Genomic DNA, 22,639 nt, shown 5'->3' on the forward strand with positions numbered 1-22,639 from the left:
AGTGTGACGCAGCTGCTGGTGACGGAGGTGTGGTCAGGAAACCGCTCTGTGTGTTCATAAATCCAATAACTCCACCCTGCTCCGCTCGGTGGAGTGAGGTCATTCTTCTTCTGCTGTTTCTGCATCACAGACATTCATCACACTGCTGATCGGGTCCTGAAGTCACCCAGACCTGATCCTGCGAGACCAGCTGATCCTCCTCTCAGCTTCTCTTTACGAAGGCACTACATTTTATTTATAGAGCGCTTTCCACCGTACTGAAGGACACGTCGCATTTTAAAACACATTTTAAAAGTCTCACAAGAACTCATTTGAACGGATGAGTCCAGTCTGTATCGCCCCGGGTCTGCTTGGTTCTGAGTGCCAGAGACGGGATGTTGGCGTCAGAAGAGCGGAGGTCACGGGGTGATGTGTTGCTGTGGAGCGTTTAGAGTGAGGATTGGATCCGTTGGGGAACAAATGGCTGAGCGGGCGGACTTCCCTTTAGATTCCTGCGGTCTGTGTTCGATGTTTCAGGTCTGGTTAAAGGTCACTTTTGAACCTGACGTTTGAATGAGTCTGATCACATTAACTGTCAAGTCCTCTCTGAGGGTCACATGTTCAGATCTGAAGAAATGAAGCTACAGCTAGCAGCCTGTTAGCTTAGCACAGAGGTTTTCACACTGTGAGGTGTTTCCAGAGCTGCAGCGATTAGTCGATAATTAACGTAGAGTTGAACGTTGGTGACCGCGGATGGCTTCATTTTAAACCTCAGACCTGCACCTGCCGCCGCTGACCCCGTTCTGGTTTTAAACTCCGGGGTAGCGTGTTAGTGCTGACGGGTGGAAACGATGACGCTCACGTTTGGCTTCCTGATTGGCTTTGATTGATCAGTCAAGCAAAGCAGAAATGCGATGCTGCTGACATGACGTCTGTTTCCCGCCGCCACAGTCTCTTTGCACGTAGGGCTGGGCGATGTGGCCAAAAATTAATCACGATTAAAACGTTTTATATCATTCGATATCGATAATAATCACGATATCTGTGAAAACATTATTTATATATAGAGTGAAAATTGACGAAACCAGATGGTTTATTCCGTGGTTAAACTTTTCTTTATGGTCAGAAACACTTGATGCCAAACAGAGGATCACTTTGTTTTAAATCTCGTCATGTGGATGTAGCCTGAGTTGACTTGCTTAGTTTCGCTCTTTTTCTGACGCCTGTGCGACCATGATTATGTTATTTGATCCTATAGACACTCAGCAGTTGAGCCAAGACATCCCAATTTCACTGTTTGACAGCTTATCTTAGCATAAAGCATGGAAATAGGGACAAACAGCTATGTTAGCTCAGCATAAAGCATGGAAACAGGGGCAAACAGCTATGTTAGCTTAGCATAAAGCATGGAAACAGGGGCAAACACCTATGTTAGCTTAGCATAAAGCATGGAAACAGGGGCAAACAGCTATGTTAGCTTAGCATAAAGCATGGAAACAGGGGCAAACAGCTATCTTAGCCTAACATAAAGCATGGAAACAGGGGCAAACAGCTATGTTAGCTCAGCATAAAGCATGGAAACAGGGGCAAACAGCTATCTTAGCCTAACATAAAGCATGGAAACAGGGGCAAACAGCTATGTTAGCTCAGCATAAAGCATGGAAACGGGGGCAAACAGCTATGTTAGCTCAGCATAAAGCATGGAAACGGGGGCAAACAGCTATGTTAGCTCAGCATAAAGCATGGAAACGGGGGCAAACAGCTATGTTAGCTCAGCATAAAGCATGGAAACGGGGGCAAACAGCTATGTTAGCTCAGCATAAAGCATGGAAACGGGGGCAAACAGCTATGTTAGCATAGCATAAAGCATGGAAACAGGGGCAAACAGCTATGTTAGCTCAGCATAAAGCATGGAAACAGGGGCAAACAGCTATGTTAGCTTAGCATAAAGCATGGAAACAGGGGCAAACAGCTATCTTAACCTAATATAAAGCATGGAAACAGGGGCAAACAGCTATGTTAGCTCAGCATAAAGCATGGAAACAGGGGCAAACAGCTATGTTAGCTCAGCATAAAGCATGGAAACAGGGGCAAACAGCTATCTTAGCCTAATATAAAGCATGGAAACAGGGGCAAACAGCTATGTTAGCTCAGCATAAAGCATGGAAACAGGGGCAAACAGCTATGTTAGCTTAGCATAAAGCATGGAAACAGGGGCAAACAGCTATGTTAGCTCAGCATAAAGCATGGAAACAGGGGCAAACAGCTATGTTAGCTTAGCATAAAGCATGGAAACAGGGGCAAACAGCTATGTTAGCTCAGCATAAAGCATGGAAACAGGGGCAAACAGCTATCTTAGCCTAATATAAAGCATGGAAACAGGGGCAAACAGCTAGCTTAGCCTAATATAAAGCATGGAAACAGGGGCAAACAGCTATGTTAGCTCAGCATAAAGCATGGAAACAGGGGCAAACAGCTATGTTAGCTCAGCATAAAGCATGGAAACAGGGGCAAACAGCTATGTTAGCTCAGCATAAAGCATGGAAACAGGGGCAAACAGCTATGTTAGCTTAGCATAAAGCATGGAAACAGGGGCAAACAGCTATGTTAGCCTAACATAAAGCATGGAAACAGGGGCAAACAGCTATGTTAGCTCAGCATAAAGCATGGAAACAGGGGCAAACAGCTATGTTAGCTCAGCATAAAGCATGGAAACAGGGGCAAACAGCTATGTTAGCTCAGCATAAAGCATGGAAACAGGGGCAAACAGCTATGTTAGCTCAGCATAAAGCATGGAAACGGGGGCAAACAGCTATGTTAGCATAGCATAAAGCATGGAAACAGGGGGCAAACAGCTATGTTAGCATAGCATAAAGCATGGAAACAGGGGCAAACAGCTATGTTAGCTCAGCATAAAGCATGGAAACGGGGGCAAACAGCTATGTTAGCATAGCATAAAGCATGGAAACAGGGGGCCCCGGGTGGCCTTGTGGTTTTACATGCTGTTGAACTTGTAGAAGATGTGATGAGTTTCTGCAGCGGGACATTCCTCACATGTTAACATCACTGTACGACTGTGTGTGTTCCTGTGAGGCAGCTGCTGCTGGTGGACAGGTGACACACACCTGCTGGCCTGTGTGTGCGTGTGTGTGTTTCCTCAGCTGTGACTGTCAGGCTCTGAAGAATGTTTGAGGGTATTAAGCTCACAGTTAGACATTTGTTCACCACACACATTCAGACTTCAGGATTTTAAACTCTCGTAGCTGTGCAGCGTGAGAGCATGTCGGGGACCCGGAGACGCTGACTGAGGGCAATACGTCCAAAAATGTTATCATGACAAAACATTTCATTGGAAAAGTGTCAGGATAAATGTTAAATCTTTATTTCTTTCAAGTTTAAAGGCAGATTTTTGCTCCTGAGTGGAAGTTAATGTGGTTTTAAACTTTTCTTTCTGCTCAGAACAAACACTTGATGTCAAACAGAGGATCACTTCACAAATCTGAGGCAGAACATTCAGAACTATTCTGATAAAATCTGTAAAATTAAGTAAAATCTTTTTTAGTCCCTTTTCCTCAACAAATAAATATTTTAACAGAAAAATTAGGTGCTGGTTTGTTCGTGACGACTTCCTGTCGGGGGTGGATCTCTGGGAGTTTTTTTTGCTGCTGTCGTTGTCACGTTTGGGGAATGTGGAGCGATGTGAAGCCAAACAGACAGAAACCCAGAGGGAGAGGGTGGCGGCCGCTCGCACTTCCTGTTATAATATTTACTATTTTCTTTTCAAGTTTCTCAGAACCAGAAATCAGAATCAGAAGTTGTTGTGCTACAGTTGCATTAAAGAGATATAAAGAGAAAATATTAAAAAGAAAAAATAGAAATCTAACAACATTTATAGTAGTGTGGAAACATGTACAGTGTTCTACAGTAGGTGTATTAAGTGTAAGAATAACGAGATGATGATGATGATGACAGCTGGAGTTGATGAAACTCCTTACACATTAGTTGAGTTTCTCATTTTAATATTCATAACGTTCACTGAAAGTATTTGGACTTTTCGTTTGATTTATTCAGTCAAATGTTCAGTTTTATTTCTACACATGACAGTTGATAAATCCGCTCTGTGTAGTGGATTAACAGAAAATTGGTTATCAGCAGTTTTAATAATTCTGTTGGTTCCAGTTTCTCCAGTGTTTTTTTTATTTTAGTTGACATAAAAATGTCATAACCTTGGGTCACGTCGGACTCTGGAGACCTCCACTTAATGACTAAAATAAATCAGTTAATTGAAAGATAATTGACAGATTATTTGAAAACGATTGTTCGTTGCAGCTGTGTGTCCTGGTCCAGTGTGTCAGGTTAATGTGGCCATAAGTATGTGGACAGGACCAGAGTGTGTTACAGCACGTGTTCTGCTGTCCACAGACTTTTGTGCAGGTGGTGTTTGTTCCTACCTCAATGGGAGGAGGTGGGGTTGTTTTTCGCTTGTTGCGTCCCGTTCGGGTGGTTTTACTTCTTGTCACTTCTTCGTCACCTCAGTCTGACTGACCTGAGACCAGTTGTTAATGCACTTCAGTAACCGTTTGAGTAAACTGTTCTCGTTGGAGTAGTTTTAATACTTTGCACATAGTATTAGAGTACTTTAATACATACTTTCTACTCCCTTACTTGAGTACATTTTAAAGTACTTTAGAGTAAAATCATAACCTTTTCTCCGTCACATTTGGATGCATTCATTCATCGTTTAGTAGTTATTTATTCAGCAGGTGCTAGCTCACTAGCTGTCTCTCTGTTTATTTGTTCGTGCTCATTATGTTCAGTGGCGGTTCTGCAGATCCCAGGTCTGCCGTCTGCTGGTCTGGACCTGCCAGGATTTAAACCTGTGAATCAGACGCATCGTGTCCTCATCAAAGACAGAAGCTTCTGTTTGAACAGTTCTTACGGGTTTCTCCGCCCACCTCTGACCTCTGACCTGTCGTCCACCGGCGCTGCTGCCGCCGGCTCAGGCTCTCAGGCTGATCTCAGATCTGTTTCCATCATCCAGCAGAGGATTCTGGGAAGGCAGATCCATTAGCGGGGGGCCGGGCCCCTCGGGACCTCCTCTGGATGTCTGAGTGCCGTAATGGCTTCTGCTGCCGCTCAGTCCAATAACTCTGATGTGATGGAGCTGTTTACTCCATCCATTAGCTCCAGCCAGCTGACCCAGCGGCCAATGGGAGCTCAGCGTGGCTGCTCTCAGCACGACATCACACACATCATGACATCACACACAGAGACATAGAGACGCCGAGGCGCTAAAAAAAACATTCTCAGGAATCCTGTCCTTCCTTCAGATTGTGTTTGTAGAATACCGCTTAATACTACATTACCCATGAGCCTCAGCTGCACTTTGTCCAAAATTATCTGAAAGTGAAGTGATTCCAGTTTCTGAATTCATCCATCAAGTTTTAGAAATAACCTCTTAACGTCAGCCCGCCATCAGCTGCACAGCATGAGTCTGGAGCCCTCTGATTGGATGATTCCTACAGCAATGCTCTCAGGGATTTCTCCTGAAGTTGTTGTGGAGACCGTCTTCGACCTATGCGGTGAAACTCCACTATTTAGCCTTTGTGAGAAAACACTTAATACATTAAATGGATTAACATATCAGAGAGTAGCAAGCTAACAGCTAGCGGGCGGCGCCTCTTTGTCAGGAAGCTGCTCACAGTGTAAACAAAACACAAACATATTTACGTTTATAAAAGTAAGATAGATTTAATGGAGCAGCTGATAGCAGGACAGAGGTCTGACTGTCTATTAAAACAAAAAGAGTGTACGTTCAGCAGATTTTAACCTTCATTTTATTTGCATTTGATTTGGTGAAGTTTACGTCACTGTTTTGGCAAAACTCTGGTTTCCTCATTCACACTGAACCAAAATTTCGTTACTGACTGATGGCAACAGCTCAAAAAGAGGCAGTAAAAGAAGATGGAGTGTGGAAGTCTTCATATTACCAGTAGAGACGAACAAAATGATCAATATGATCTATAAATCAGATGATTTATAGATCATATTGATCATTTTGTCATCTGATTTATAGATCATATCAAATGAATCAGATCAGATGATTTATAGATCATATCCTGCAGGTTGACCTGAATCATGATGTGTGTCTGTCAGTGGAAACTCTCAGGGCTGAACAATTTAGAATAAATATCTGATTGCGATTATTTTGAGTGATTTTGTAATTGTGATATGATTTGTGATATTTGAGAGAATTGTCATTTTTGAATATTATCATTTTTATTAAAAAACATATATATTTATGAATATTTCATTTGAAAAATGTATTTTGGGACACATTTTGCCTTTAAAAAATTTGCACCTCCTGTGATTTGAAAATAGCAGTCACAATATTGCAATTTCAAATTTCTATCAATTGTTCAGCTTTAGTAACTAAGTACATTTACTTGTTGTTACTTTACATTATTGCAATAATACTCCAATAACGTCGAAAAATATATATGATAATAAAGTAGTATGTACTTGTTATACTATTCTGCATTTGAGAATTCGAAATACATTTTGCTGATATTTCATTTCAAATCACATTTTGAATGAGTATTTTTATATTGTGGTTTTAATACTATTTCAAAAAATACATTCAGTCTTTGTGTCTGAAATGAGGACTTTTTGTCTGATTGTCTTCTTCATAAGGGGGTAGCGATGGGGCAGTGGATAGGACCCATGCCTTTGGGGTCTGACATAAATAGCAACTGTAAGTCTCGTTGGATAAACTCGTCAACTAAATGAATAAATGTAATGTGAATGTAAGACACACAGACAGTGTAGATGTGTGTATGTTGTTGTTTTTGTTGTCATTGTGAGTTCATTAATAAAGGAACGTCTGACACCATCATCGGCATCAGGACGGTTGCTCTTAGATCAGATATCTGTTTATTTATCTGTGTATATCAGTTTCTACATGTCTATTGATCCCCAGTAGTCGTGTTGATTGTTTAAATGTCCCACTGTTGACTTCCTGTCTGCCTGTCATCCCTCAGGGCTCAGCCTGAAGCTGCCGATGTGGACGTGTCTTTGTTGACATTGAGGCGTGTGTTAGAGGTGAAAGGTCATGATGACGACGGTGGCCGCCGAGTTCGACCACATGGAGCTGCAGCAGCAGTACAGCAGCAGCAACGACACGGTCAACAACCGCTGGGACGAAGAGTGGGACAATGAGAACAGCTCGGCTCGCCTCTTCGAACGCTCCCGCATCAAGGCGCTTGCAGGTAGGAGCCGGCCGCCTTACAATACCACCTTAAGGTCATTTCTGAGCTCCATCTGCAACATAGAGGGCAAAGACTAAAACATGGACAGTAAAGCAATGACTAAAACATGGACACTAAAGACTAAAACATGGACAGCAAAGACTAAAACATGGACAGCAAAGACTAACACATGGACAGCAAAGACTAAAACAGGGACAGACTAAAACATGGAGAGTAAAGACTAAAACAGGGACAGACTATAACATGGAGAGTAAAGACTAAAACATGGACTGACTAAAACATGGACGGACTAAAACATGGACAGACTAAAACAGGGACAGTAAAGACTAAAACATGGACAGACTAAAACATGGAGAGTAAAGACTAAAACAGGGACAGTAAAGACTAAAACAGGGACAGACTAAAACATGGACAATAAAGACTAAAACATGGAGAGTAAAGACTAAAACATGGACAGACTAAAACACGGACAGACTAAAACAGGGACAGTAAATAATAAAACATGAACAGTAAAGACTAAAACATGGACAGACTAAAACAGGGACAGTAAATAATAAAACAGGGACAGTAAAGACTAAAACATGAACAGTAAAGACTAAAACAGGGACAGTAAATAATAAAACAGGGACAGTAAAGACTAAAACATGAACAGTAAAGACTAAAACATGGAGAGTAAAGACTAAAACATGGACAGACTAAAACAGGGACAGTAAATAATAAAACATGAACAGTAAAGACTAAAACATGGACAGACTAAAACAGGGACAGTAAATAATAAAACAGGGACAGTAAAGACTAAAACATGAACAGTAAAGACTAAAACATGGACAGACTAAAACAGGGACAGTAAATAATAAAACAGGGACAGTAAAGACTAAAACATGAACAGTAAAGACTAAAACATGGAGAGTAAAGACTAAAACATGGACAGACTAAAACAGGGACAGACTAAAACAGGGACAGACTAAAACATGGAGAGTAAAGACTAAAACATGGAGAGTAAAGGCTAAAACATGGACAGACTAAAACATGGAGAGTAAAGACTAAAACAGGGACAGACTAAAACAGGGACAGTAAAGAATAAAACAAGGACAGACTAAAACATGGAGAGTAAAGACTAAAACAGGGACAGACTAAAACAGGGACAGACAAAAACAGGGACAGACTAAAACAGGGACAGTAAAGAATAAAACAGGGACAGAATAAAACATGGAGAGTAAAGACTAAAACAGGGACAGTAAAGAATAAAACAGGGACAGACTAAAACATGGAGAGTAAAGGCTTAAACAGGGACAGACTAAAACAGGGACAGTAAAGAATAAAACATGAACAGTAAAGACTAAAATATGGACAATAAAGACTAACACATGGACAGTAAAGACTAAAACAGGGACAGACTAAAACAGGGACAGACTAAAACATGGAGAGTAAAGACTAAAACAGGGACAGACTAAAACATGGAGAGTAAAGACTTAAACAGGGACAGTAAAGACTAAAACAGGGACAGTAAAGACTAAAACAGGGACAGACTAAAACATGGACAATAAAGACTAAAACATGGAGAGTAAAGACTAAAACATGGACAGACTAAAACATGGACAGACTAAAACAGGGACAGTAAAGACTAAAACATGAACAGTAAAGACTAAAACATGGAGAGTAAAGACTAAAACATGGACAGACTAAAACAGGGACAGACTAAAACATGGAGAGTAAAGACTAAAACATGGACAGACTAAAACATGGAGAGTAAAGACTAAAACATGGAGAGAGACTAAAACATGGAGAGTAAAGACTAAAACATGGAGAGTAAAGACTAAAACATGGACAGACTAAAACATGGAGAGTAAAGACTAAAACATGGACAGACTAAAACAGGGACAGACTAAAACAGGGACAGTAAAGAATAAAACAGGGACAGACTAAAACATGGAGAGTAAAGACTAAAACATGGACAGACTAAAACAGGGACAGACTAAAACAGGGACAGTAAAGAATAAAACAGGGACAGAATAAAACATGGAGAGTAAAGACTAAAACAGGGACAGTAAAGAATAAAACAGGGACAGACTAAAACATGGAGAGTAAAGACTAAAACATGGACAGACTAAAACATGGAGAGTAAAGAATAAAACATGAACAGTAAAGACTAAAATATGGACAATAAAGACTAACACATGGACAGTAAAGACTAAAACAGGGACAGACTAAAACAGGGAGAGTAAATAATAAAACAGGGACAGACTAAAACATGGACTGACTAAAACAGGGACAGAATAAAACATGGAGAGGAAAGACTAAAACGGGGACAGTAAAGACTAAAACAGGGATAGTAAAGACTAAAACAGGGACAGACTAAAACATGGACAATAAAGACTAAAACATGGAGAGTAAAGGCTTAAACAGGGACAGACTAAAACAGGGACAGTAAAGAATAAAACATGAACAGTAAAGACTAAAATATGGACAATAAAGACTAACACATGGACAGTAAAGACTAAAACAGGGACAGACTAAAACAGGGACAGACTAAAACAGGGACAGACTAAAACATGGAGAGTAAAGACTAAAACATGGACAGACTAAAACAGGGACAGTAAATAATAAAACAGGGACAGTAAAGACTAAAACATGAACAGTAAAGACTAAAACAGGGACAGTAAATAATAAAACAGGGACAGTAAAGACTAAAACATGAACAGTAAAGACTAAAACATGGAGAGTAAAGACTAAAACATGGACAGACTAAAACAGGGACAGTAAATAATAAAACATGAACAGTAAAGACTAAAACATGGACAGACTAAAACAGGGACTGTAAATAATAAAACAGGGACAGTAAAGACTAAAACATGAACAGTAAAGACTAAAACATGGACAGACTAAAACAGGGACAGTAAAGACTAAAACAGGGACAGTAAAGACTAAAACATGAACAGTAAAGACTAAAACATGGAGAGTAAAGACTAAAACAGGGACAGACTAAAACAGGGACAGACTAAAACATGGAGAGTAAAGACTAAAACATGGACAGACTAAAACATGGAGAGTAAAGACTAAAACATGGACAGACTAAAACATGGAGAGTAAAGACTAAAACATGGACAGACTAAAACATGGAGAGTAAAGACTCAAACAGGGACAGACTAAAACAGGGACAGTAAAGAATAAAACAGGGACAGACTAAAACATGGAGAGTAAAGACTAAAACATGGACAGACTAAAACAGGGACAGACTAAAACAGGGACAGTAAAGAATAAAACAGGGACAGAATAAAACATGGAGAGTAAAGACTAAAACAGGGACAGTAAAGAATAAAACAGGGACAGACTAAAACATGGAGAGTAAATGCTTAAACAGGGACAGACTAAAACAGGGACAGTAAAGAATAAAACATGAACAGTAAAGACTAAAATATGGACAATAAAGACTAACACATGGACAGTAAAGACTAAAACAGGGACAGACTAAAACAGGGACAGACTAAAACAGGGACAGACTAAAACATGGAGAGTAAAGACTAAAACAGGGACAGACTAAAACATGGAGAGTAAAGACTTAAACAGGGACAGTAAAGACTAAAACAGGGACAGTAAAGACTAAAACAGGGACAGACTAAAACATGGACAATAAAGACTAAAACATGGAGAGTAAAGACTAAAACATGGACAGACTAAAACAGGGACAGACTAAAACATGGAGAGTAAAGACTAAAACATGGACAGACTAAAACATGGAGAGTAAAGACTAAAACATGGACAGACTAAAACATGGACAGACTAAAACAGGGACAGACTAAAACAGGGACAGTAAATAATAAAACAGGGACAGTAAAGACTAAAACAGGGACAGTAAAGACTAAAACATGGACAGACTAAAACATGGACAGACTAAAACAGGGACAGTAAAGAATAAAACATGAACAGTAAAGACTAAAATATGGACAATAAAGACTAAAACATGGAGAGTAAAGACTAAAACATGGACAGACTAAAACATGGAGAGTAAAGACTAAAACATGGACAGACTAAAACATGGACAGACTAAAACAGGGACAGACTAAAACAGGGACAGTAAATAATAAAACAGGGACAGTAAAGACTAAAACAGGGACAGTAAAGACTAAAACATGGACAGACTAAAACAGGGACAGACTAAAACAGGGACAGTAAAGAATAAAACAGGGACAGAATAAAACATGGAGAGTAAAGACTAAAACAGGGACAGTAAAGAATAAAACAGGGACAGACTAAAACATGGAGAGTAAAGGCTTAAACAGGGACAGACTAAAACAGGGACAGTAAAGAATAAAACATGAACAGTAAAGACTAAAATATGGACAATAAAGACTAACACATGGACAGTAAAGACTAAAACAGGGACAGACTAAAACAGGGAGAGTAAATAATAAAACAGGGACAGACTAAAACATGGACTGACTAAAACAGGGACAGAATAAAACATGGAGAGGAAAGACTAAAACGGGGACAGTAAAGACTAAAACAGGGATAGTAAAGACTAAAACAGGGACAGACTAAAACATGGACAATAAAGACTAAAACATGGAGAGTAAAGGCTTAAACAGGGACAGACTAAAACAGGGACAGTAAAGAATAAAACATGAACAGTAAAGACTAAAATATGGACAATAAAGACTAACACATGGACAGTAAAGACTAAAACAGGGACAGACTAAAACAGGGAGAGTAAATAATAAAACAGGGACAGACTAAAACAGGGACAGACTAAAACAGGGACAGACTAAAACATGGAGAGTAAAGACTAAAACATGGACAGACTAAAACAGGGACAGTAAATAATAAAACAGGGACAGTAAAGACTAAAACATGAACAGTAAAGACTAAAACATGAACAGTAAAGACTAAAACAGGGACAGTAAATAATAAAACAGGGACAGTAAAGACTAAAACATGAACAGTAAAGACTAAAACATGGAGAGTAAAGACTAAAACATGGACAGACTAAAACAGGGACAGTAAATAATAAAACATGAACAGTAAAGACTAAAACATGGACAGACTAAAACAGGGACTGTAAATAATAAAACAGGGACAGTAAAGACTAAAACATGAACAGTAAAGACTAAAACATGGACAGACTAAAACAGGGACAGTAAAGACTAAAACAGGGACAGTAAAGACTAAAACATGGAGAGTAAAGACTAAAACATGGACAGACTAAAACAGGGACAGACTAAAACAGGGACAGACTAAAACATGGAGAGTAAAGACTAAAACATGGACAGACTAAAACATGGAGAGTAAAGACTAAAACATGGACAGACTAAAACATGGAGAGTAAAGACTAAAACAGGGACAGACTAAAACAGGGACAGTAAAGAATAAAACAGGGACAGAATAAAACATGGAGAGTAAAGACTAAAACAGGGACAGTAAAGAATAAAACAGGGACAGACTAAAACATGGAGAGTAAATGCTTAAACAGGGACAGACTAAAACAGGGACAGTAAAGAAAAAACATGAACAGTAAAGACTAAAATATGGACAATAAAGACTAACATGGACAGTAAAGACTAAAACAGGGACAGACTAAAACAGGGACAGACTAAAACATGGAGAGTAAAGACTAAACAGGACAGACTAAAACATGGAGAGTAAAGACTTAAACAGGGACAGTAAAGACTAAAACAGGGACAGTAAAGACTAAAACAGGGACAGACTAAAACATGGACATAAAGACTAAAACATGGAGAGTAAAGACTAAAACATGGACAGACTAAAACAGGGACACTAAACATGGAGAGTAAAGACTAAAACATGGACAGACTAAAACATGGAGAGTAAAGACTAAAACATGGACAGACTAAAACATGGACAGACTAAAACAGGGACAGACTAAAACAGGGACAGTAAATAATAAAACAGGGACAGTAAAGACTAAAACAGGGACAGTAAAGACTAAAACATGGACAGACTAAAACATGGACAGACTAAAACAGGGACAGTAAAGAATAAAACATGAACAGTAAAGACTAAAATATGGACAATAAAGACTAACACATGGACAGTAAAGACTAAAACAGGGACAGACTAAAACAGGGACAGACTAAAACAGGGACAGACTAAAACATGGAGAGTAAAGACTAAAACAGGGACAGACTAAAACATGGAGAGTAAAGACTTAAACAGGGACAGTAAAGACTAAAACAGGGACAGTAAAGACTAAAACAGGGACAGACTAAAACATGGACAATAAAGACTAAAACATGGAGAGTAAAGACTAAAACATGGACAGACTAAAACAGGGACAGACTAAAACATGGAGAGTAAAGACTAAAACATGGACAGACTAAAACATGGAGAGTAAAGACTAAAACATGGACAGACTAAAACATGGACAGACTAAAACAGGGACAGACTAAAACAGGGACAGTAAATAATAAAACAGGGACAGTAAAGACTAAAACAGGGACAGTAAAGACTAAAACATGGACAGACTAAAACATGGACAGACTAAAACAGGGACAGTAAAGACTAAAACATGAACAGTAAAGACTAAAACATGGAGAGTAAAGACTAAAACATGGACAGACTAAAACAGGGACAGACTAAAACATGGAGAGTAAAGACTAAAACATGGACAGACTAAAACATGGAGAGGACAGACTAAAACATGGAGAGTAAAGACTAAAACATGGACAGACTAAAACATGGAGAGTAAAGACTAAAACATGGACAGACTAAAACAGGGACAGACTAAAACAGGGACAGTAAAGAATAAAACAGGGACAGACTAAAACATGGAGAGTAAAGACTAAAACATGGACAGACTAAAACAGGGACAGACAAAAACAGGGACAGACTAAAACAGGGACAGTAAAGAATAAAACAGGGACAGAATAAAACATGGAGAGTAAAGACTAAAACAGGGACAGTAAAGAATAAAACAGGGACAGACTAAAACATGGAGAGTAAAGGCTTAAACAGGGACAGACTAAAACAGGGACAGTAAAGAATAAAACATGAACAGTAAAGACTAAAATATGGACAATAAAGACTAACACATGGACAGTAAAGACTAAAACAGGGACAGACTAAAACAGGGAGAGTAAATAATAAAACAGGGACAGACTAAAACATGGAGAGTAAAGACTAAAACATGGACAGACTAAAACAGGGACAGACTAAAACATGGAGAGTAAAGACTAAAACATGGACAGACTAAAACATGCACAGACTAAAACAGGGACAGACTAAAACATGGACAGTAAAGAATAAAACATGGACAGACTAAAACATGGAGAGTAAAGACTAAAACATGGACAGACTAAAACATGGACTGTAAAGACTAAAACAGGGACAGACTAAAACAGGGACAGTAAAGACTAAAACAGGGACAGACTAAAATATGGACAGACTAAAACAGGGACAGTAAAGACTAAAACAGGGACAGACTAAACATGGGAGTAAAGACTAATACAGGGACAGTAAAGACTAAACAGGGACAGACTAAAACATGGAAGTAAAGACTAAAACAGGGACAGTACACTAAAACAGGGACAGTAAAGACTAAAACAGGGACAGTAAAGACTAAAACATGAACAGTAAAGACTAAAGCAGGACAGTAAAGACTAAAGCAGACATTAAAGACTAAAACATGGACAGTAAGACTAAAACATGAACAGTAAAGACTAAAACGACAGTAAAGACTAAAACAGGACAGTAAAGACTAAAAAGGGACAGTAAAGACTAAAACGGGACAGTAAAGACTAAAAGGGACAGTAAAGACTAAAGCATGAACAGACTAAAACAGGGACAGTAAAGACTAAAACAGGGACAGTAAAGACTAAAGCATGAACAGTAAAGACTAAAACAGGGACAGTAAAGACTAAAGCAGGGACAGTAAAGACTAAAGCATGAACAGACTAAAACATGAACAGTAAAGACTAAACAGGGACAGTAAAGACTAAACATGAACAGTAAAGACTAAAACAGGGACAGTAAGACTAAAACAGGGACAGTAAAGACTAAAGCATGAACACTAAAACAGGACAGTAAAGACTAAAACAGGGACAGTAAAGACTAAAGCATGAACAGCTAAAACAGGACAGTAAAGACTAAAGCATGAACAGACTAAAACGGGACAGTAAAGACTAAAGCATGAACAGGACTAAAACAGGGACAGTAAAGACTAAAGCATGAACAGACTAAAACAGGGACAGTAAAGACTAAAACATGAACAGTAAAGAATAAAACAGGGACAGCAAAGACTAAAACAGGGACAGTAAAGACTAAAACAGGGACAGTAAAGACTAAAACATGAACAGTAAAGACTAAAGCATTAACAGACTAAAACAGGGACAGTAAAGACTAAAGCATGAACAGACTAAAACAGGGACAGTAAAGACTAAAACAGGGACAGTAAAGACTAAAACATGAACAGTAAAGACTAAAGCATGAACAGACTAAAACAGGGACAGTAAAGACTAAAGCATGAACAGACTAAAACAGGGACAGTAAAGACTAAAGCAGGGACAGTAAAGAATAAAGCATGAACAGACTAAAACAGAGACAGTAAAGACTAAAGCATGAACAGACTAAAACAGGGACAGTAAAGACTAAAACATGAACAGTAAAGAATAAAACAGGGACAGTAAAGACTAAAACAGGGACAGTAAAGACTAAAACATGAACAGTAAAGAATAAAGCATGAACAGACTAAAACAGGGACAGTAAAGACTAAAACAGGGACAGTAAAGACTAAAACAGGGACAGTAAAGAATAAACATGAACAGTAAAGACTAAAGCATGAACAGACTAAAACAGGGACAGTAAAGACTAAAGCATGAACAGACTAAAACAGGGACAGTAAAGACTAAAGCATGAACAGACTAAAACAGGGACAGTAAAGACTAAAACATGAACAGTAAAGAATAAAACAGGGACAGTAAAGACTAAAACAGGGACAGTAAAGAATAAAACAGGGACAGTAAAGACTAAAACAGGGACAGTAAAGACTAAAACAGGGACAGTAAAGAATAAAACATGGACAGACTAAAACAGGGACAGTAAAGAATAAAACATGGACAGACTAAAACAGGGACAATAACACAAAGAAACAAATGACAAAGTTTTTTGGACCATAAAACAGTGACTTAACAAAACTCAGCACTGCATGATGGGAAATGGGGTGTTGCTACAGTAGCTAACTCCATTACAAACGCTTCGATGGTGAATGTAGGTTAATGTGTGTTCAGTGCTTTGTTGGGCGTCCGCCTGGTGTTGTCGGGCGCCTGGCTGTACAGCTGATCTTTAAAATGACCTCATGAATTTGTAACATGAAGCTTCCTCTGTGTGATGACCTGTGGAGGAGCTTCTCTCCGTCACTCTGTTTAACACAGCGCTCAGACATGTGGATAATAAGGTGACGCACAGTCTCACCACAGATGGCAATCACGTGTCAGGTAACATATATATCATATCACATGACACATGACATCACATCCTATGGATATCCATCCAGCTGTCAGTCAAAGGTCCCTTTCTGCTGAGTCGCAGCGAATCAGGTGATGACCTCCTAACTGTGTGTCAGCAGTGACACGGGTTCTGATCATATGGTCGTATGATGGACATGGCAGACATCATCGCTGAAACGATGAGACGCTGACCATCAGGAGTCCATGACTCTGTTTACTGCATTCTCTGGAGGAGGAGGTGAGAGGAGGAGGAGGAGGTGAGGTGAGGAGGGAGGGAGTGGAGGGAGGAGGAGGAGGGTGAGGTGAGGAGGAGGAGGTGGTGAGAGGGAGGAGGAGGAGGTGAGTGAGGAGGAGGAGGTGAGAGGGAGGAGGAGGAGGTGAGGTGAGAGGGAGGAGGAGGAGGTGAGGTGAGGAGGAGGTGAGAGGGAGGAGGAGGAGGGTGAGGTGAGAGGGAGGAGGAGGAGGTGAGGTGAGGAGGAGGAGGTGAGGTGAGGAGGAGGAGGTGAGGTGAGGAGGAGGAGGTGAGAGGGAGGAGGAGGAGGGTGAGGTGAGAGGGAGGAGAGGAGGTGGAGGTGAGGTGAGGGGGAGGAGGGGAGGTGAGAGGGAGAGAGGAGGAGGTGAGGTGAGAGGGAGGAGGAGGAGGAGAGGAGGGAGAGGGAGGAGGTGAGGTGAGAGGGAGGAGGAGGAGGGTGAGGTGAGAGGGAGGAGGAGGAGGGTGAGGTGAGAGGGAGGAGGAGGAGGGGAGGTGAGAGGGAGGAGGAGGAGGAGGTGAGAGGGAGGAGGAGGAGGTGAGAGGGAGGGGGAGGAGGTGAGGTGAGAGGGAGGGGGAGGAGGTGAGGTGAGAGGGAGGGGGAGGAGGTGAGGTGAGGAGGAGGAGGTGAGGTGAGGGGGAGGAGGAGGAGGTGAGGTGAGAGGGAGGGGGAGGAGGGAGGTGAGAGGGAGGAGGAGGAGGTGAGGTGAGGGGGAGGGGGAGGGGGAGGAGGTGAGGAGGGGGGGAGGAGGTGAGGTGAGGGGGAGGAGGAGGAGGGAGGTGAGGGGGGAGGAGGAGGAGGTGAGGTGAGAGGGAGGGGGAGGAGGTGAGGTGAGGGAGGAGGAGGAGGGTGAGGTGAGAGGGAGGAGGAGGAGGAGGAGGTGAGAGGGAGGGGGAGGAGGTGAGGTGAGGGGGAGGAGGAGGAGGGGAGGTGAGGAGGGGGAGGAGGAGGAGGTGAGGTGAGAGGGAGGGGGAGGAGGTGAGGTGAGAGGGAGGAGGAGGAGGAGGAGGTGAGAGGGAGGAGGAGGAGGTGAGGTGAGAGGGAGGAGGAGGAGGAGGAGGTGAGAGGGAGGAGGAGGAGGTGAGGTGAGAGGGAGGAGGAGGAGGAGGAGGTGAGAGGGAGGAGGAGGAGGTGAGGTGAGGGGGAGGAGGAGGAGGTGAGGTGAGAGGGAGGGGGAGGAGGTGAGGTGAGAGGGAGGAGGAGGTATTTTATTGTAAAGTGATAAATTCAGACTCCCAGCATGCTCGCCGCTCTGCTGACTCATTGATGGTTAATGTAATTTCCCTGTCTGACAGTCAGCTCTGTGTCGTCACGCTCGCAGGTTCGATTCCTGCACAACAGACTCGGTGTGTTGGATCAGCTGATCACATGGCCCCGCCCTCTCTGTAATGCTGCCCTCCGGTCAGCTGATCACATGGCCCCGCCAGGCGTCTGTCTGACATCGGACCATACTCCGTTAATCTAATACAGCGGGAGGACAGAGGTGCTTTGTGGGTAATCTGGTTGCTGCTGCCCTCAGCACCCAGGGGCCCCGGACACACAGAACTCTCTTTGGGTTGTTCTGTTCATTATTACAGTCTAAGTCAGACTCCACTGGTCCTGGTTCAGGTTGTAGTTCGGGTCCTGGTGTCGGTCTGCTGTTACAGAAACCAGTATGTGGATTTAAACTACCGAATGTTGAAGCTAAAGATGACACTGTGTCTTAGTGCAATGCATCCTGGGAGTCGTAGTTCTTCTTCTCTCCTTCAGTTTTATTTTCTAACACAGGTCGGATGATTCACCAGGAGTAGTGTGTGTGTGTGTGTGTGTGTGTGTGTGTGCATGCAGGATGTTTGCTTCTAGTTTCCTGTCCTTCAGTCAGGAATGTGAAGGAACAATGAAGGGAAATACCCCCCCCCACCCACCTATTTACACCCATGATGACATCATTGTTAAGCTGTAACGTCATTGGCCGATTGGTAATTCCCCCTTCCCCAACTCACACACACATTAACACACTCTACACTGTAAATATGAAAGTATTTAAATCAGACTTCAGTCTCCATCTGAAGCTGCAGCTCACGTTATAAATTAGTGCTGAACGATTTTGGGAAAAAATCTAATTGCAATTTTTCTGCCAGATGTTGCGATTATTTAAAAAGTTCAGCTAAAGTTTTAATATTTACTGCCAGTCTATTTTTATTTAAAAGCAGACGATGGGCTTTCTAGCGGGAAATATCTTTGCTATTACGGGCTTTCCCCACAGAGTTTTATTGCGGATGTGATTGAGTGGCGCACGGCCGTGAAAACGTGTTTTCGTCCAGTTTCGTTTGTTGTTGTAAAACATACACGCTCTGTGCCCGCTCATGGCGCTTGTGATTGGTTAGCAGATCTGTCACACAAGGATAACAACAGAATCAATCTGCAACTGCAGGACTGTTTAAAATGGATCAGATGTATAATTAATCCACGTTTTAATCGCCGTCCTCACAATTAGCTAATCGCGTTCTTTCAAATCGCAATTTGGATTTGAAAATGATTTATCGCTCAGCCCTATAATAAATATGATATGTTTTAGTTTGATAGCGCTTTAAAAGGTACTCAAAGACAGTCAATAACAAGATCAGATTAAAAACCCCGATCACAGCTAGAGAGAACGATTAAACGTTTAAGCAAAACAGCATAAAAACAGGACGGAAACAAAAAGAATCTGTCGTGCAGAGACCCTGTTAATGTTTCACACTCTGAGATACCAACGTTATGCAGAACTTGTAGTTTTTTAATAACAAACTCTGCTGACTTTGCTGCTAATCACGCTGCTGTGTCGGTCTAAACTTCTAATGTATCTATTATTTATTTTTCTATCTATAAAGATCATCTTATCTTTTCATTTTTAACAGTGTATTTTGGGGCCCTCCCCTCTGTGTGCAGTGGGCGGGGCTTGTGTGTGTGTGTGTGTTCGGGAGGGAAACAGTGAACAATCAGTCAGAGCAGAAGAAGAATGAGCAGCATGTTGGGCAGGGCCGGATACTCGCACAGTGACAAACACACACACAGTAACACAGCGTAACACACACACTCCTCACTTTGACCTCTGGACTTTTCTTCCACCTCCTGAAAACACGAGGACGTCTTCTCTCTTCGTTTCCAGCTGCCAGCAGAGGTCCATTCAGTTTTTCTGTCATTAAAAAATCTGTTGTTACTCCTCAACAGCCGGTTTTTATTTATTCTCTTCAGCTCAAAAAACAACAGGTCTTTGTCTGGAATCACAGGACATTTTTGGGAATTTGCTTGTTGAGTTTTTACTTTTCAGTTTTCAGCAGGAACTCTGAATTCCTGGTGTTTCAGTGGAAAGTGATAAACTATGGTCCGGATCTGGTCTCGTCTCCCCGTCGCTGAGCTCTCAGTGAGCTGATCGGAGCAGCTTTTATTCATCAGGACTTGTTTTCCTCTGGTGGTGGAGCTGTCTGGAGGTGTACTTATTGATTAGTTGTGGATATTTGGGGCCGTGATGGAGGCGGAGTGGGCGTCGGCGGACTCTGCTCAGTCGCAGTTCAACTACAACCAGCTGGAGGGTCGATTCAAACAGCTGCAAGGTAAGAAGAAGAAACCTGAGAGGCCAGAGGTTGTTTTGGTGGTGGAGGTGGTTGTAGAGGTGGTGGTTGATTCGGGGGTGGAGGTGGTTGTATTGGGGGTGGAGGTTGTATTGGTGGTGGAGGTGGTGGTTGAACTGGGGCTGGTGGTATTATTAGGGGTGGATGTTGTATTGGTGGTGGAGGTGGTGGTTGAACTGGGGCTGGTGGTATTATTAGGGGTGGATGTTGTATTGGTGGTGGAGGTGGTGGTTGAACTGGGGCTGGTGGTTGTAGTGGGGGTGGAGGTTGTATTGGGGCTGATGGTTGTATTGGGGGTGGAGGTGGTTGTATTGGTGGTGGAGGTGGTGGTTGAATTGGGGCTGATGGTTGTATTGGTGGTGGAGGTTGTATTGGGGGTGGAGGTGGTTGTATTGGTGGTGGAGGTGGTTGTGTTGGGGGTGGTGGTCATACTGGGGGTGGAGGTCGTATTGGGGGTGGAGGTTATATTGGGGGTGGAGGTTGTAGTGGGGGTGGAGGTTGTAGTGGGGGTGGAGGTGGTTGTATTGGGGCTGGAGGTTATATTGGGGGTGTTTCATGTCCAGTAACAGAAGGAGTTTAAAGGTTTCTCGGTCACAGCGTTCGTGTTGGGAAGGTGTGGTTGCAGGTGTAGGTATGCGGTTGGATGATGTCATGCAGCGCTGACGTTCTGATGGGGCTTGTAGTGAAGAGAGAGAGTCACCCTGCTCAGAGCGCATACTCAACCAGGGTGACGGCGCTCCGTCACAGGCCGGGTGGTAAAGGTTTGAAAAAAACCTGCATTACGGCCCCGAGGCCCCGAGGCCCCGAGGCCCCAGACCTTACGGGGCCCCAGACCTTACGGGGCCCCAGACCTTACGGGGCCCCCAGACCTTACGGGGCCCCAGACCTTACGGGGCCCAACTTGATCCTGATCCATCATGGAGCCTAACTCGGGTGTTTCAGGTGGTGTTGCGTTTACATGGTACGTTGCTAATTCCTGCGAGCTAATGGCTAACTGTAATTACTCTGACCTTTGACCTGCGCGGCTGCAGACAGCCGGCTGCTCGACCTTTGACCTGCGCAGGCTCGGCGCAGTTGAAGTTTAACAGTTTCCTGCATCATAAACTGAACCTGAGGTGAAACACATTCACACACCGGCGCTCATGTCGTCATCGGGTCGTTCGACGTTTGTGTGTTTAGTTATCTGATGCTATAAAAGGGCGTGTTCACGTCATGACGGCTGTAAAGAGAGCCGTGGACAGCGTAGGAGGCGGGGCTCTGTTCCTTCCTCTGAAAGCCAATCGGACCGCATGGATCCAGCTTTTCACAGTCGATACCGAGCTTTTACCCACAACATCACCGGGGCAACACGGCGGCGTGCCAGGATCAGTTCCCCACAGAATGACAGTCTACCGGGGCGGCGGCTGCTCTTTAATGAGGGACACCTGCGCAGGTGTGCTCGCTGTTGTTTACCTGCTCCGTGCTTGTAAATTATCCACATGTGTCGCTCTCTGTTTAAAATCAATCAGGAAATCGTTTCATCAGACCGGCTCCTGATTGGCTGTCTGCTGATGGAAGGAAACTTCCTGTTGAGATCATTGACACATCGCGTCCCGCTGATGACGACTTCCTGCTTCCTCTAGGTCAAAGGTCGAACACCAAAATAACCCTGGAAGAAGCCGTTGGCTGAAGAGAAACCGGTCGATACAGACTTTCGATCGCTCCCCTCAGCGTGGCGTCTGGAGCTCAGACAGACAGACCCTGCTGAAAGTCAAAGCTCTGTTTATTGATTATTTGCTGTCTGTCTGTGACGACCTCAGCGTGACCTTCAGGCCGTCCAGACTCCAGATATTACTCAGTCCTTTTTGCCCTCACATTTGCCTCTCAGGCTGCGTACCTGCAGACACGACTCAGGGCCGTTATTCTGAAGTACAACGTCCGGACTCTTCTTCAGGGTAAAAGGCAGAAAGCAGCACACAGAGGAAACAGTGCTGAGAGAACAGGTGATGCAGATCAGCTGTTCTCACCTGAGGAGGGGTTTACCTTAAAGCAGAATACAAACTGTGAACACGTCTCATCGTCGGACCTTCATCTCCCCGACACTCCCGCTG

The 22,639-nt window shown here is 42.5% G+C and overlaps 1 protein-coding gene across 3 annotated transcripts in view; it reads left to right on the plus strand.

Moving 5' to 3' along the window:
• LOC119899863 (spectrin beta chain, non-erythrocytic 1-like) overlaps window positions 1–22,639 on the plus strand; it is a 60,715-nt gene that overhangs the window by 4,639 nt on the left and 33,437 nt on the right. The window contains exon 2 of one of the 3 annotated variants that reach the window (XM_038714667.1): window positions 7,020–7,247. In XM_038714667.1, coding sequence (XP_038570595.1) covers window positions 7,091–7,247 — 157 coding nt within the window. In that variant the 5' untranslated portion in view covers window positions 7,020–7,090. Of the gene's footprint in view, window positions 1–7,019; window positions 7,248–19,917; window positions 20,532–22,639 lie in introns of those variants that run through there. The other 2 variants (XM_038714668.1, XM_038714669.1) reach the window with 2 other exon arrangements.

This window comes from Micropterus salmoides, unplaced genomic scaffold, assembly GCF_014851395.1.
Source record: "Micropterus salmoides isolate LMB-PRFRI ecotype aquatic unplaced genomic scaffold, ASM1485139v1 Ms_hic_scaffold_12, whole genome shotgun sequence".
Classification (NCBI taxonomy): domain Eukaryota; kingdom Metazoa; phylum Chordata; class Actinopteri; order Centrarchiformes; family Centrarchidae; genus Micropterus; species Micropterus salmoides.